Below are 13129 nucleotides of genomic sequence, written 5' to 3' on the forward strand. Positions count from 1 at the left end.
ATTCGCTCCATAAGACGCACACACATTTCCCCTTACTTTTTATGAGGGAAAAAGTGAGTCATATAGAGCAAAAAATATGGTAATTAAGGAGAACTGATGGAGCAAAAAAAGGTACATATTAGTCCAAACTGCATACCCAAAAAAATGTGTACATATTAGGAGAAATTCACACCAAAACTGTTGATGAATCTTCTTTTGTTAAAAGAAAAACTCAGCTTGATGTGAAAATGTGGAGAACTGAATTTCAGACTGGGAAATGGGATCCTGAGAAAGAAATGAAAACTGACAAGATTCATTTATACCCATCCACAAATTTCAATACCTCAAAGACCATCTCTCCACATATGAACTGACTCAAACCCTGCGATCATCATTTGAGGCCCTTTTTCATGTGCCCCTTCATGAGAGGCCTGGAGGGTGGCAACACAAGAATGGACCTTCTCTGCTGTGGTTCCCCATTTATAGTATGCTCTCCCCAGAGAAGCTCACCTGGCGCCTTCATTATGTATCCTTAGGAGGCAGGCAAAAACATTTCTCTATAACCAGGCCTTTTGCTGATTAAACCTTTTATGGCCTTTTAAATATGTTTGTGGGAAGAGGGTTATTGGTTTGCTTTATGTTTTATTTCGCCTTCAGATTTTGTATTATGTCGTGAAGGGCAGGATACAAACTTAATACTTAATCAATAATTTGTAAAAGCATCTGGGTTGGCAAAGGCTGATCTGCGCATTAGCACAAAGTTGTCACTTATGTGAGACCCAAGCTTTGTAAGCAAGCAAACTATGATTATTTATACAGCACCATCCATCTGCTGTGCACATAAATTGCTATGTACTATTGAATTTCACATACACCTCCCCCCCAAATGTCCCATTTGTTTCGGGGGCAGTGGGGGAGGTAAGAGGGATAAATGTTAAGTTTCTTCTCTCCTGTTCCCAGTTGCCCTTTTTGTTATGACTTCCAAGCGCAATTAATCAGAAGTGCGATCTTTTCAGGTGGATGCACATGCGATCTCTTTGCTGGGGTGTAGGGGTAGATGCAGGTCAAGTGGAAGTGCAAGGAAATGGGCGGCAGCCAGACATAGCAGCAAACAGAGGAAAACGCTCCAAAGTGATGTTGTGAATGGAGCCGCCAAAGTACGTCTGTGTGTCACGACAGGCGAGGGAAGAGAAGCCCCAGATTAAACATGTCCTTTGTTTGTATTTTCTTCTTCCTGCCTCGCTCACAGCTGCCTCTTGCTCTCCAGCAGATGTATAAGCCACAAGAGGCCATGAGTGCCTTTGGTCCAAGAATATGCTGTTGTTGTCGCTTTTATAAAGAAAAACAGAAAACAGGATACCCATGAACAGGAGTTATATTTCAGAATAGCTATGGTTTGAAATGAACAGCTTCACGTTCCATTCCCCCCCCCCCACCAGTCAGTACATAAATTCAGATTTCCTTTGAAGACTGAAAAATGTGGGGTGCCAAAGGGGAAGCATGGTTTGGCTCTGCCCTATGAAAATCCCCAATGCACAGGCAGTGCTATGGGGCCACATCAACCCTTCACTGGTTATGTGAAATGTTTCCAACTTTTGCATTCACTGGATTCAAATCATGCATTTATAAAGTGTGCTTTAATCAATCTTTTAAATCCAACACTGTAATTAAAATAGTTAATTAGTAGGCAAGCAACATTTAATCCATCAATCAATTTTTGATAATTACTAAGGTTTCTCGGTCAGGGATACCTAAGGGTTGGTGAAACAGGCCCAGGAGGTCACAAAAATCACCTGTCAGACTATGGAGTATAATAATAATAATAATAATAATAATAATAATAATAATAATAATAATAATAATTCATTATTTATACCCCACCCATCTGGCTGGGTTTCCCCAGCCACTCTGGGTGGCTTCCAACAAAATATTAATAACGCAATAAAACATTAAACATTAAAAACTTCCCTAAACATGGCTGCCTTCATATGTCTTCTAAAAGTCAGATAGTTGTTTACTTCCTTGACATCTGATGGGAGGGCATTCCACAGGATGGACGCCACTACCAAGAAGGCCCTCTGCCTGGTTCCTTATAACTTCACTTCTTGCAGTGATGGAACCGCCAGAAGGACCTCAGTGTCCAGGCTGAACAATGGGGGTGGAGACACTCCTTCAAATATACTGGGCTGAGGCCATTTGTGGCAAGATCCAACGGGGGAGAAGCTTCCCGTCCTTCTCTCACTGCACCGCAAAAGCATGCAATTTTTTTGCCCTTCCTCCAAAGGAAAGCAGAGCAGGACATTTGGCACCAGCTTGGCTGAAGGAGGTGTACAAGACACCATCCAACTGTCTTAGAGACTCCACTCCAGATTAGTGTATGGTTCACTCATTAGCCTTTTCTTCCAGCAAGGCAGCAGAGGTTTATGATCAGAGTTTTCCTTCTCCTTGGAGGGCTTGATTACAAGAGTTTGAACTATCATGAAGGGAATAGGCTGTACAGTATATGCATGACATACTCAGAACCCATGCAATAAGACCCCACACAAATGCACCCAAAACAACTCACAGCGCAAGACCTTGCTAGACTGGGATTGGGGTGGCCAATCTGTGGCTTGTGGACCACACATGATTCCAGTGCAAGTGAAACATGACTACCAGGGCTAGTCAACCAGAACAGGAAGCAAACAAGAAAAGTCAGCAGGTGGGCAGGTGAACACAAGTAAAGACTTGTCTTTTTCTCATCACAGACAGCACAAGAAAGTAGGAGTGTCACCTATTAGGCTCAGAAGTATAGGGTGCTCCAAGAATTGAGGATTTCTTCAGGGACAAGGGGATGGAAACAAGTAATAGTGGGGCCGTTGCACAGCAAAATTGGAGATTATGAGGAAAAACTGTTATGGAAGAAAAGGACTGGCAGTATTTGTAGAGAACAAGCATGAGGATCAAGTGCCTAGACTAGACTTTCCTAGTCCTGTTTGCTTCTGAGCCTCATTCCTACTACTACTACTAGTAGTAGTAATAATATTAATTTATTATTTATACCCTACCCATCTGGCTGGGTTTCCCTGGCCACTCTCGGCAGCTCCCAATAGAATTAAAAGCCCAATAGAACATCAAACATTAAAAACTTCCCTAACCATGGCTGCCTTCAGATGTCTTCTAAAAGTCAGATAGTTGTTTCTTTCCTTGAAATCTGATGGGAGGGCGTTCCACAGGGTGGGCACCACTCCCGAGAAGGCCCTCTGCCTGGTTAGTAATGCAAGTTTTCCAGAAAATTTGGAATTGCAAATTAGTGAAATTTGCATAGGGTTATTTCCCATCAGTGAGTTTTCAGTTTGCATTGGATAACATTCTGATGCCCTAGAGTAAACTAATTTAGCATGCTTAAAGGTAAACACTTTGAAACTGCCAAGCTGGCCTCAGACTGGATTTGAAACTGGCATATATCCGTTGTTACAAACCTATGGAACAGGGAATTTTCTGCGGGAAAGTTAGACAGCGGGAAATTTTCCTCTATGCAGCACTTCCCAATAGCAGCTGGTATGGAAGGAGCTTCCCTCTAAACACCAGCCTTGCTATAGCTTAGCTTGATGAGGCTGGGGCAGGACGGGAGCAAGATCAGGGCTGGGCAGACACACCAGCGGGAGCACCAGCCTTGACCTCACAACTGGCCCACTTCATCCCATCCCCATCCAAGGAAGCTGCAAAAGCACACATGTTGGGAGGGCGGCTCCAAGGCTCTGCCCTACTACAGCAGCTGCTATTGGCACAACCTGTTGTTTGTCAAGCAGCTGCAGTTTGATTGGCCATGGAGACTATTGCTATGTAGCAAACTCAAGCTCCTTTGGCAGCAGAATCTATTTTCTGTCTGTCTCATACTCCATTCTCTCCGGATTCTGCCACTCCCCCCCCCCCAGCCCTCAGCCCCCTATTCCCAAAACTATGACTGACCTGCTTTCTAGTTCATTCTCATTTTCCAGAGAACTGCATGCAACAACATGCTGTCTGGAATTCTGGCGGTTGTTTGCTTTGTCTGCGATTCTTCGGACATCATCTTCCAAAACCTGAAACAGGCTGGGGGCCTTGAGGTCATGTGGAATGTTCTTTAGGCTTTTCTTAATCCTGAGATTGGCTCTAGCCCAGGACTTTGAGGCCCGAGCCCCACTGAAAGTAGCAGAGGAAAATCTGACCACCTGTGCACTGGAGTAAACAAACCACAGGGGATTCGTTTCTCCAGAATTACTCTTCTTTCGTGGAAGCAATTTTTATTTACGCAAGACGAAAAGTAATTGCACTGTCAGCAATATGACATGTTCATTCCTTTCTACTTAATTAGGAGATGTTCTGTAGGTTCACAGCTGAAGCCCAAGCTCTAGTTTAGCACAATAAAATTAAAAAGCCACTTTCCCCACTACCGCCATGGCTTCGGCACAACCGATATAATTTGTTAGATTAAAAGATAAACAAAAAAGCTGTTCTGACAATTGATAGGGGCTGCAGGATTGCACCCATAAGCAACACCTTCCAGGGTGTTCACTGGCCAGCGGTTATACCCTCAGCAGCTTGGCTTCAGCATGAAAGAGGGAATGTTCATGTAAAGATTTATGTGCTCAAAGCTTCTCCGTGGGACTGAGGAGGATCTGCATACAGCTAACCTAATATTGAATGAGTTTAAAGTTTATCTCATTCATGTTGATGTCAATTCCACTGAATTCAGTCCAGATGAGCATTCACATACTGGAGACAACAAGCATACAGAATTCTTCCAGGGTTTCACCAGTCCTGATTTTTCTAAAGCAGCAAATACCCGCCTGCTATCCAAATCTGTTGTTCTCCCCAACTTTGCCTTATTCCTCATGGCCAACATTTAGACTAAGCTCCTTCCAGGAGCAAGGATCCATCTCTTTCACTTAGGAAATAAAAACATACACATTGATTCTAATAAATAAATAAATATGACTAATGCACAAGCACAATATGGCTACCCACCCTCCAATCCATGTGTGTGTGCATGCACAGAATAGTACTAGGTTGGGCCTAGGAGTAAGTATAGTGGTACCTCGGGTTACATACACTTCAGGTTACATACGCTTCAGGTTACAAACTCCGCTAACCCAGAAATAGTACCTCGGATTAAGAACTTTGCTTCACGATGAGAACAGAAATCACGCAGAAGCGGCACGGCAGCAGCAGGAGGCCCCATTAGCTAAAGTGGTGCTTCAGGTTAAGAAAAGTTTCAGGTTAAGAATGGACCTCCGGAACGAACTAAGTACTTAACCTGAGGTACTACTGTATAAGGCTAAATAATAAATCTGGATTATTATTTTTAACAGTACAAAATAGCTTTGGATCCAGAACCAGATATTTCAAGGACCGCTTCTTCCTCCATGAACTGGCTCATCAATTGCATTCCACCATCAAGGCAAGTGTGATTGGCAAGGGCAAAGTGCAGTGCCTTTTTGGTTGTGGCGCCCTAACTATGAAGCTCTTTCTCAAGGGAGGTTTAACTGGCCCCTTCTCTGTTGTCCTTCAGGCAGTGGATCAAGACTTTTATTTTTCTTCCACCAGACTTGCAATGATTATTTGCTTATGGTTTCCTTTATCTCTTTTAAAATGGGCTGTAAATGCTCTTTTTAATTGATGCTGATATTTTATTTTTGTAAGCTATTGTGAGGGCTTTTTCTATCGCCAAAATGTTGCAAGAGTAAAACCAAGCAAATCCTTACACTGGAAAGGAAGCAGTTCATGAGTCAACTGCAATTAGCCATTTACTATCAGTGAAAGGGGAATAACCTAGATACTTTTGCTTTGAAACATTCCTACACAGCATCCTAGTACTAAAAGGTAACCCAATGCACCCAGGATGATTTGTAAACAAGTGTAGGTGTCAAAGATTTAGTAGCTCTTTAGGGAGTGCCACATGTTAAATGGAGAAATCGTTCTAACAGACTGCAGCCCCGTGCAGAATTAGGCAGGCTTAAGCCCACTGATTTAACGGGCTTGGGAACACCTAACTGCATGATGGGGCTGACAGAAAGACCCTGTTTACTATAGAATTATGCAAAGTTGGGAGGCTAATAGGAGGCAGAGGCAGGTAGAATCAACTAAAGGCTCGCCCATACTGCGGTTTAAAGTGACTAGCAAGCTTCCAGGACCTCCATTAATTCTCTCTTGTCTTCATGAGGTCCTCCTGCAAAGCACTGCCTTTGCCCACAATTCCCCCTTTCCTCATTCTGGATTTTCTCATACCAGGGATACTCCAGAAAGAAGTGGAAATCCGGATTGAGGGAGGGGAAAGTGTGAGAGTGCAGAGATTTGCAGGAGAACATCATATGGGTGACAGCAAATTAATGGAGGTATGGGAAGCTTGCTAGTCACATTAAACAGCAGTTTGTTTGTTTATTTGTTTGACCTGACTTTTTACACAGTGTATCTGTTCTTTTACTTCTCAGGTACGAGGATAAACAAAGCAAAAGTGACCCCTGCTGGAACAGTTGTAGAACCTGCCTTTCTGCTCCAGTCAGACAATTTACTACTTCATTCAGTTTTTAGAGCCTTGCCGTAATGCATCGGTTAACTTCGCTCAAGGTCCCTCCATCAGTCTTGGCAACGCAGTATCACAAAGCTGTGATTAGTCCTCATGCCTCAATAGGGACAACTTTTTTAAAAATGGGAAACTTAAGATGCACTCAAGCAGAATCTCTAGCCATAATGTGAAGGGTGGGCTTTATTTAGAAGGTAGAAAAGCGACTGTGCACACAGATGCCTTAGACCTAAGGTTTCCTGCTTCTGTAAACAAAACAAATACTGTACCACAGCAGCCCAGTTCCAAGCCTTGTTTTATTCTAGACTAAATTCCTCCAGAACGATTACTCTCAATTCAGTTTCTCCCTAACAAAGCTTGGAATCACCTCTCTACGTAAGACACACAGATAAAACCCACCCTGTGCAAATGTGTTACGGGTTTGGTTGCTCACCTCATATGTTTCTGAGCAATTTCCTTCACAACCTACGCAGAAAACAAAGGTCAAGTGATCTTTAGAACAGCTTGCTATTGCTAAAAACAGACCAGAGCCACCAGTCAACATAAAAGCATGAGGAGACCAGTAAAAAATTCACTCTCTCTCATCATTCTTAAAACCACATTGGTGAAATGTATATTAGAATGAAGGTCAGCAAGCAGAGTAAAGAATCTACTTCAAATCCCAAAATCCTCAGTATGGCAACACGTGTTTTTTTTAATTAGGCCAACCAACATACCACAAAATAGTGATCAATTTTCTGAGTTCTTCAGAAAAGAACTCTCATCCTAAAGATGAAGCCTGCCATTATCCGAACTTAATCCACATTCCCGAGTGGATTAAGGAACAAACTCCTCTCTAACCCTCTCCTGATATTCCTCCTCTTCTCCGAATGGGAATTTCAGGGCATCTTCCCATCTGCACGCCGATCCACGCGGCGTCTGAAGCGGTGACCTGGTCTGCTGCTTCCCCCACTGCAGCAGCCTCCCGAGGCGCTCGCCCGTGTGAACGCACCCGTCGGCTGTCCCGCGAGCAAGTTTTACAAACACCCCCAGCGTCCCAAGCCTGAGCTGCTTCGACGCGAAGCCCCCTCCCCGGTTCCCTCGACGGCGCGCCGCCCGCTGCCCGCTCACCTGTCGATGCTGATCACGCAGAGGGTCATGATGGAGGCGGTGCAGCACATCACGTCCATGGCGATGAAGACATTGCAGAAGACGCTGCCGAAGATCCACTCGCCGCCGATGAGGTCGGTGACGCTGACGAAGGGCATAACGGCCACGGCCACCGACAGGTCGGCCAGCGCCAGCGACACGATGAGATAGTTGGAGGGCTGCCGGAGCTTCTTGACGAAGCAGACGGAGATGACCACCAGGCAGTTGCCGGCGATGGTCAGCAGGGTGATGAGCGACAGCGCGGCCCCGATGACCACTTTCTCCACGTTGCCGTAGCTCAGGATCTGCTCCCCGCACTGCGTGTCGTTGTCCGCGAAGCCCGGGCTGGGGCTGCTGCTGCCGCTGCCGGCGCCGCTACCGCTGCCGCTGCCCGCATGGCCGCCTCCCCCGGGGCTGGCCGTGACCCCTTGCAAGAGCTTGCCGCCTATCCCTAAGCGGGGCGGGTGCAGCGAGCCCGAAATCATCGCCGCCGCTGCCGCCGCGCCGCCGGAGCCCAGCTGCCGGGGAGCGTGGGGCGCGAAGCAGCGCCGCGGGCTGGAGACGAGCGGGCAGCTGCCGGCGCCGTGGACGTCGAGGACCATATTGAGGAGGGCTGCCCACCAAGCCAGCAGCAGCAGCCAGCCCCCCGCATGGCCGCCTCTCCGCGCCGCCGCGGCGACTCCCAGCGCTCTGGCGGCGGCGGCGAGGGGCTCCGCCTGCCCGGGCAGGGAGCTCTCCCTCTGCCTCGGCGCCAGCCACCCCCGCCGCGCGCCCCCTCCCGGGCTGGGATCCCGCCGCCGCCACCACCACCAGCACGATCCCCGCGCAGATCCCGCCGCTGCCCCGGCGCCGAGGGCTCTAGCATAGTCCGCTCGGCTCCCGCTCGACGCCGAGGTCCGCCTCCGCAGGGGGCAGTGTGAGCCCCGACACAGCCCAGCCCATTGGCTCAGCCGCAAGCGGGACGCGACAGCCCCACGCGAGCCGGTCGAGGTCCGGCCGGGAAGTTTCGAGGCAGCGACGGTGCTGCTGCAGCCCTCTGCGCAAGCAGCCGCGTCCCTCGACGGAGAGCACCGTCGGAGGCGTGGTCGTGGCGCGCGCTCTGGCCCCAGGGGCAGGGCTCCGTCGAAGGCAGGGCTGCCTGCCTGCCCCCCACCCCTGAATAGATCTCGCGTGTCGCCGACGTTGCACCCTGGGACACGTGCACCGACGGCACTGCGCGCTCCTGGGAACTCAGAGCGCCGTTCCGTCTCCGCGCCTGGTTCACGCGTTCGCGTTCCTGGATTCCACGCGGTGTATTGCAGGCGCTGCGGGGACTATTCACATGCGGCTAGGTGGGGCCGACTGCTGAGAAAATGGCACGCGATGCAATGTGAAGTGATACTGTCTTGGTACCCATACCCCTCCCCTTCCCCGCATGATTCAGCAGGGCTTTGGACAGCAGGGCAGGCAGAAAACCAACAGGGTGTGGTTATTCACACCACTGAATCTCCTCTCCAGATATTAGGCAAGGGTAACAGAAGGTGTGAGTTCCAGTCTTTTCCTTTAAAATTGCCCTCTGTGTGTGCCTAAATGGGCCAGCACCATCCCATTTTATTTTCTTCTAGCCTTCCCTACTTCCATTAATTCTCCGTTGTCCATATGAGGTTCTCCTCCAAATTACTTCCTTCCCTCACCTTCCCTTCCTTCAGTCCAGGTTTTCCCATCTCCTTTTCAGCTTGTCCATGGAACACACAGAAATCCAGAATAAGGGAGAGAGAGAAAAATCCAGATTGTTTGCAGGGAGACTGGACAATGTTTGCTCTTTAATGAGCGCTCACCCTGAACTTGCGGGTATGTGACTGAATCTCACCTGAAAATAGAAACTCTCTTAATTACCTTTGTGGTGATTCCGCTGCCTCAGCCCAGCACCCCCACCTTCTCGCACCCCTGCCAGCTGCTGAAGACCAGGGTGCAAAGGAACTGGAAGTAAAGAACCATGAAGCAGAGCAGTGCTGATTCACTGCAATAAGAAAAAGGGGGAATGGTGAGGCTATATTTGACAAGAGTCCTGCCGCTGGATGGACACAGCATTTTCAGAGGCGAAGCTGCTCACATTGTTTGGAGGGTGGGAGCAAGATGGCTCCATTTCAATTTAGGCCAGGTTCAGTGACCTCAAATAAAGAGTGTGGGGATCTTTCTTTTTTATTTTAAGCCCAGCTGAAAAGGGGTTGGGGTGGCATCCGAGCCTCAGAGCTGCTTTTGGGCCCCCTCCTGCAGTTTTTTATGTGAGTGTATGGACTTCAGTAATGCAGAATAGGAGGAAGTGGAAGGGAGGCATTCAGAATTCAAATGCGCTTTCTGGCTAATGGCAGTTTTAGATTCTCTTGTGTAAAGCTGCACAGATCATCTACGTGAGCCAGGAGTGCAGACCTGGAGCGATTAGGAAGAGAATGAAACGCCACTGAGAAGGTTCAGAGAACCTTTTCTCACATCACAACCAGCCAGCCTGGCTGAATGGGGCCAAATCTAGTCCAGTGTTTCCCAAACTCATGTCGCCAGCTGTTTTTGGACCACAACTCCCATCATCCCTAGCTAGCAGGACCAGTGGTCAGGGATGATGGGAACTGTGGTCCAAAAACAGCTGGAGACCCAAGTTTGGGAAACACTGACCTAGTCCAATTGCCCTGTTCTTACCCATGGAAAGCCCCCCAAGCAGGACCTGAATGCAAATACCCATCTCCCCACTTGTGATTCCCAGCAGCTGGTATAGGGAGGCAGGTTGCCTCCAGCAGCAGACGTCGACTATGCAGGCAGTGAGTGGGGATAGATCTGGGCTCAGACACTTCAGAAATCATTTAATCGTACAGATTTTATTAGTTATCTGTGCCACCAGATGACTACGTACGTTCACAGGGCTGCTTGCATCGAATGCATGAAGATAAAATTGCTCCAAGCACCTCTGCCAGCAGGGCCAAGAGGGAGGGAGGGAGGGGTGGGAGTTGGAGTCCAACTGGCCACAGGTTTCCCATCTGTTTGACATCCCAAATTAGGTGCTGCTGCCCTAGCAGAAAAGGGTTGCTTTTTCTATTGAAAAGTGTGGCTTTCCTAAAGGAGCAGCAAGTGAGCTTCCTGCTCCGTGTTAAGCTGTAATAGAAATGGAATGTTACATCTATCTTCACCTGAATATCCCTTTGCGCCTTTGCCTTGGGCTACTTCTGTGCTCTGTGTAGCAGCAAGGCATGTGGAGAGAGAGAGAGAGACCCGCAGTTCCCTCTCTGCGGTCTGGCAGGGAACACCAAAACAGGCTGGCGCAAGGAAAGGCCATAGCTCAGAGGCAGAACATCTGCCTTGCTTGCAGGAGGTCCAAACTTCAGTTCCCAGCATCTCCAGATAGGGCCAGGAATGAATCCCTCCCTGAAACCCCACAGAGCTGCTACCAAGCACTGTAGACAATACTGAACTAGATGGACCAATGATTCTGACTTGGTATAAGGTGGTTTGCTGTCTTCCTTTTTAAGCTGTGCACAGGCAGTAAGCACTCTAATTTCTGGAGTGCTTCTTTCTGAAAATTGGATAGGATTTTGAAGGGTGCAAGAGAGAGAGAGAGATGGGAACTGTTTCTGAAAGGGAAAAAGAGACAGAAGTACATGGGTGTATGGGGAGCCAGCCTGTGGCTCCTACATCGTTGCACAAAGGGAAGACACTTAAATGAAATATTCCTCATCGCTGTAAAGCGGATGGCATACTCCAGTTAGAATGAGGTGTGGGATTTCACAGCCTCAGGAGCCTTGCACTACATTTGGCAATTTGCATTGAGCCATGTGTTTCAGCAACATTTCTAGCACTTCATATAAATGGATCTGTTCAGGGCTTGCTTCTCCAATTCCCCATTTTTAGCTGCTCTCGTTTTTATCTGCGCTATGAGAGTTCAAGGAAGCTTACCACCTACTGCTTTGAAGTTTGATGGGCTGCCAATTCAGGTTTCCCCTCCTGCCTTGCCCTGGACAGCAGTGGCTCTTATGACGGTGGAGTGAGCGGGAAGAGATATGTACGAGGCGGGTTGTGGAAGCAGATGCTGACCACAACTCACATTCTCCCTCTACCCTCATGGCCAAAAGAAAAACAGTATATTTCACTCCAAACCTAGAGAGGTAAAACGACTGTTCTTTGTGTCAGCAGCACTGCATCCATGTGAGCTTGGGTGGGGAAACCTTTATATTTGAGATTCTTTTTTAAAAAATTCAGCTCCATCCTACAGAAGCGAGTCCTATCAGTTTGAATGGGCCTGGCCTCTTGAGGCGACCTTTTTTTCTTGAATAAAGAGTTAGCTGCACGACATTGTGTGATTTATTGCTGAGCTGCTCTTGGCACCTGCTCCTGACACTAACTAAAATTATTATTACTATTAAGTCCACTTGACAAGCAGGTTAGGATTTTATGTTCCCCACGTGGACAATACAGGAATATGTTTCAGGGAATCCCAGCATGACATGACCAGCCAGCAGACTCCACTGCCAAAAGTGGAACAGCAAATGTTGCCCTCCTGCCCACCCAGTGAAGGCGCATGATACCCAAGACAGGTCAAATTATTTTAGTACCTGAGCACAAAACCCTACAAGTGCAGTAAAAATACAATAATAAATAACCAGCTAGTAGCTAATATGTGGTTGGGATTGCCCTACAGCATGGCTAGTTTCCTGGGAGGACAGACTGATTCTGTTTCTTTATCAATGTACAGGTTGAATCTATGGGTGGCAAGGATGCTCACAGGCAGAGACAGTGCCAGCCTCAGAACAGCATCGCTTCAGTCCCCCCAAGAGCCTAAAAAGCCAGCAGGAGGAGCCTCTTTGCAAGGCAGGCAGGGTCTCTCTCTGGCAAAGCTGAAAATGCATCTTTCTCTGCTTGCATCGTAATCCCAAGACAGGCTTTCAGCAGCCACCTGTACAGACGTTCCTAGTTGAGCTGTTTTCACACAGGAGCACTCGGTGACCCAGCACAGACCAATATGTCTATGGCTGTTGGATGAGGAAGGAAAACAGATTGACTGTTACTGTGTGTGTGTATTTTGCTCTGCTTTCAGGCCAGTTGAAGGAAGGAAAGTGAGAAGAAAGACTGTCTTTCTCACCTACTTCCCAGATACTCCCTTTTTTATTTCAGCGGTTTGGACTCCTCCTAAGAATAAGACTAATCAAAGATGCACACGTCACACCTGGTCATGATGCAAAATGTGTGATTCCTTATAACTAGAAAGATAAGGGTATACTCTACCATCTCACCTACTGCATAGCTTAAGCCTCACATGAAGTATGAGGCACTGACATCCACATTTAGGACCTTGTAGCTGTTCTGGCCTCTCCTCGTTTTCCCTGGTAAAATAACTTCTCTCCAGGAGCACATGTACATTATTAAAATTTGGTGCAGAATCTTTCTGCAGATCTCGGCTGCAACCCCCCCAAGCTACTCTGAATCCATCTGCCTTAACTCCTTTGAGACGTTTGC

The 13129-nt window shown here is 47.7% G+C and overlaps 1 protein-coding gene across 1 annotated transcript in view; it reads right to left on the reverse strand.

Annotated features, from left to right (window-relative positions):
* HTR7 (5-hydroxytryptamine receptor 7) overlaps nucleotides 1-8945 on the reverse strand; it is a 47363-nt gene extending 38418 nt beyond the window's left edge. Inside the window, exon 1 of the mRNA XM_081861875.1 lies at nucleotides 7634-8945. Within this exon, the coding sequence (XP_081718001.1) occupies nucleotides 7634-8253 (620 nt within the window). The 5' untranslated portion in view covers nucleotides 8254-8945. The remainder of the gene's footprint in view (nucleotides 1-7633) is intronic.
* Nucleotides 8946-13129: the final 4184 nt, after the last annotated feature.

The sequence above is a fragment of the Podarcis erhardii genome, assembly GCF_964252035.2.
Source record: "Podarcis erhardii genome assembly, chromosome: 5".
Taxonomy (NCBI): domain Eukaryota; kingdom Metazoa; phylum Chordata; class Lepidosauria; order Squamata; family Lacertidae; genus Podarcis; species Podarcis erhardii.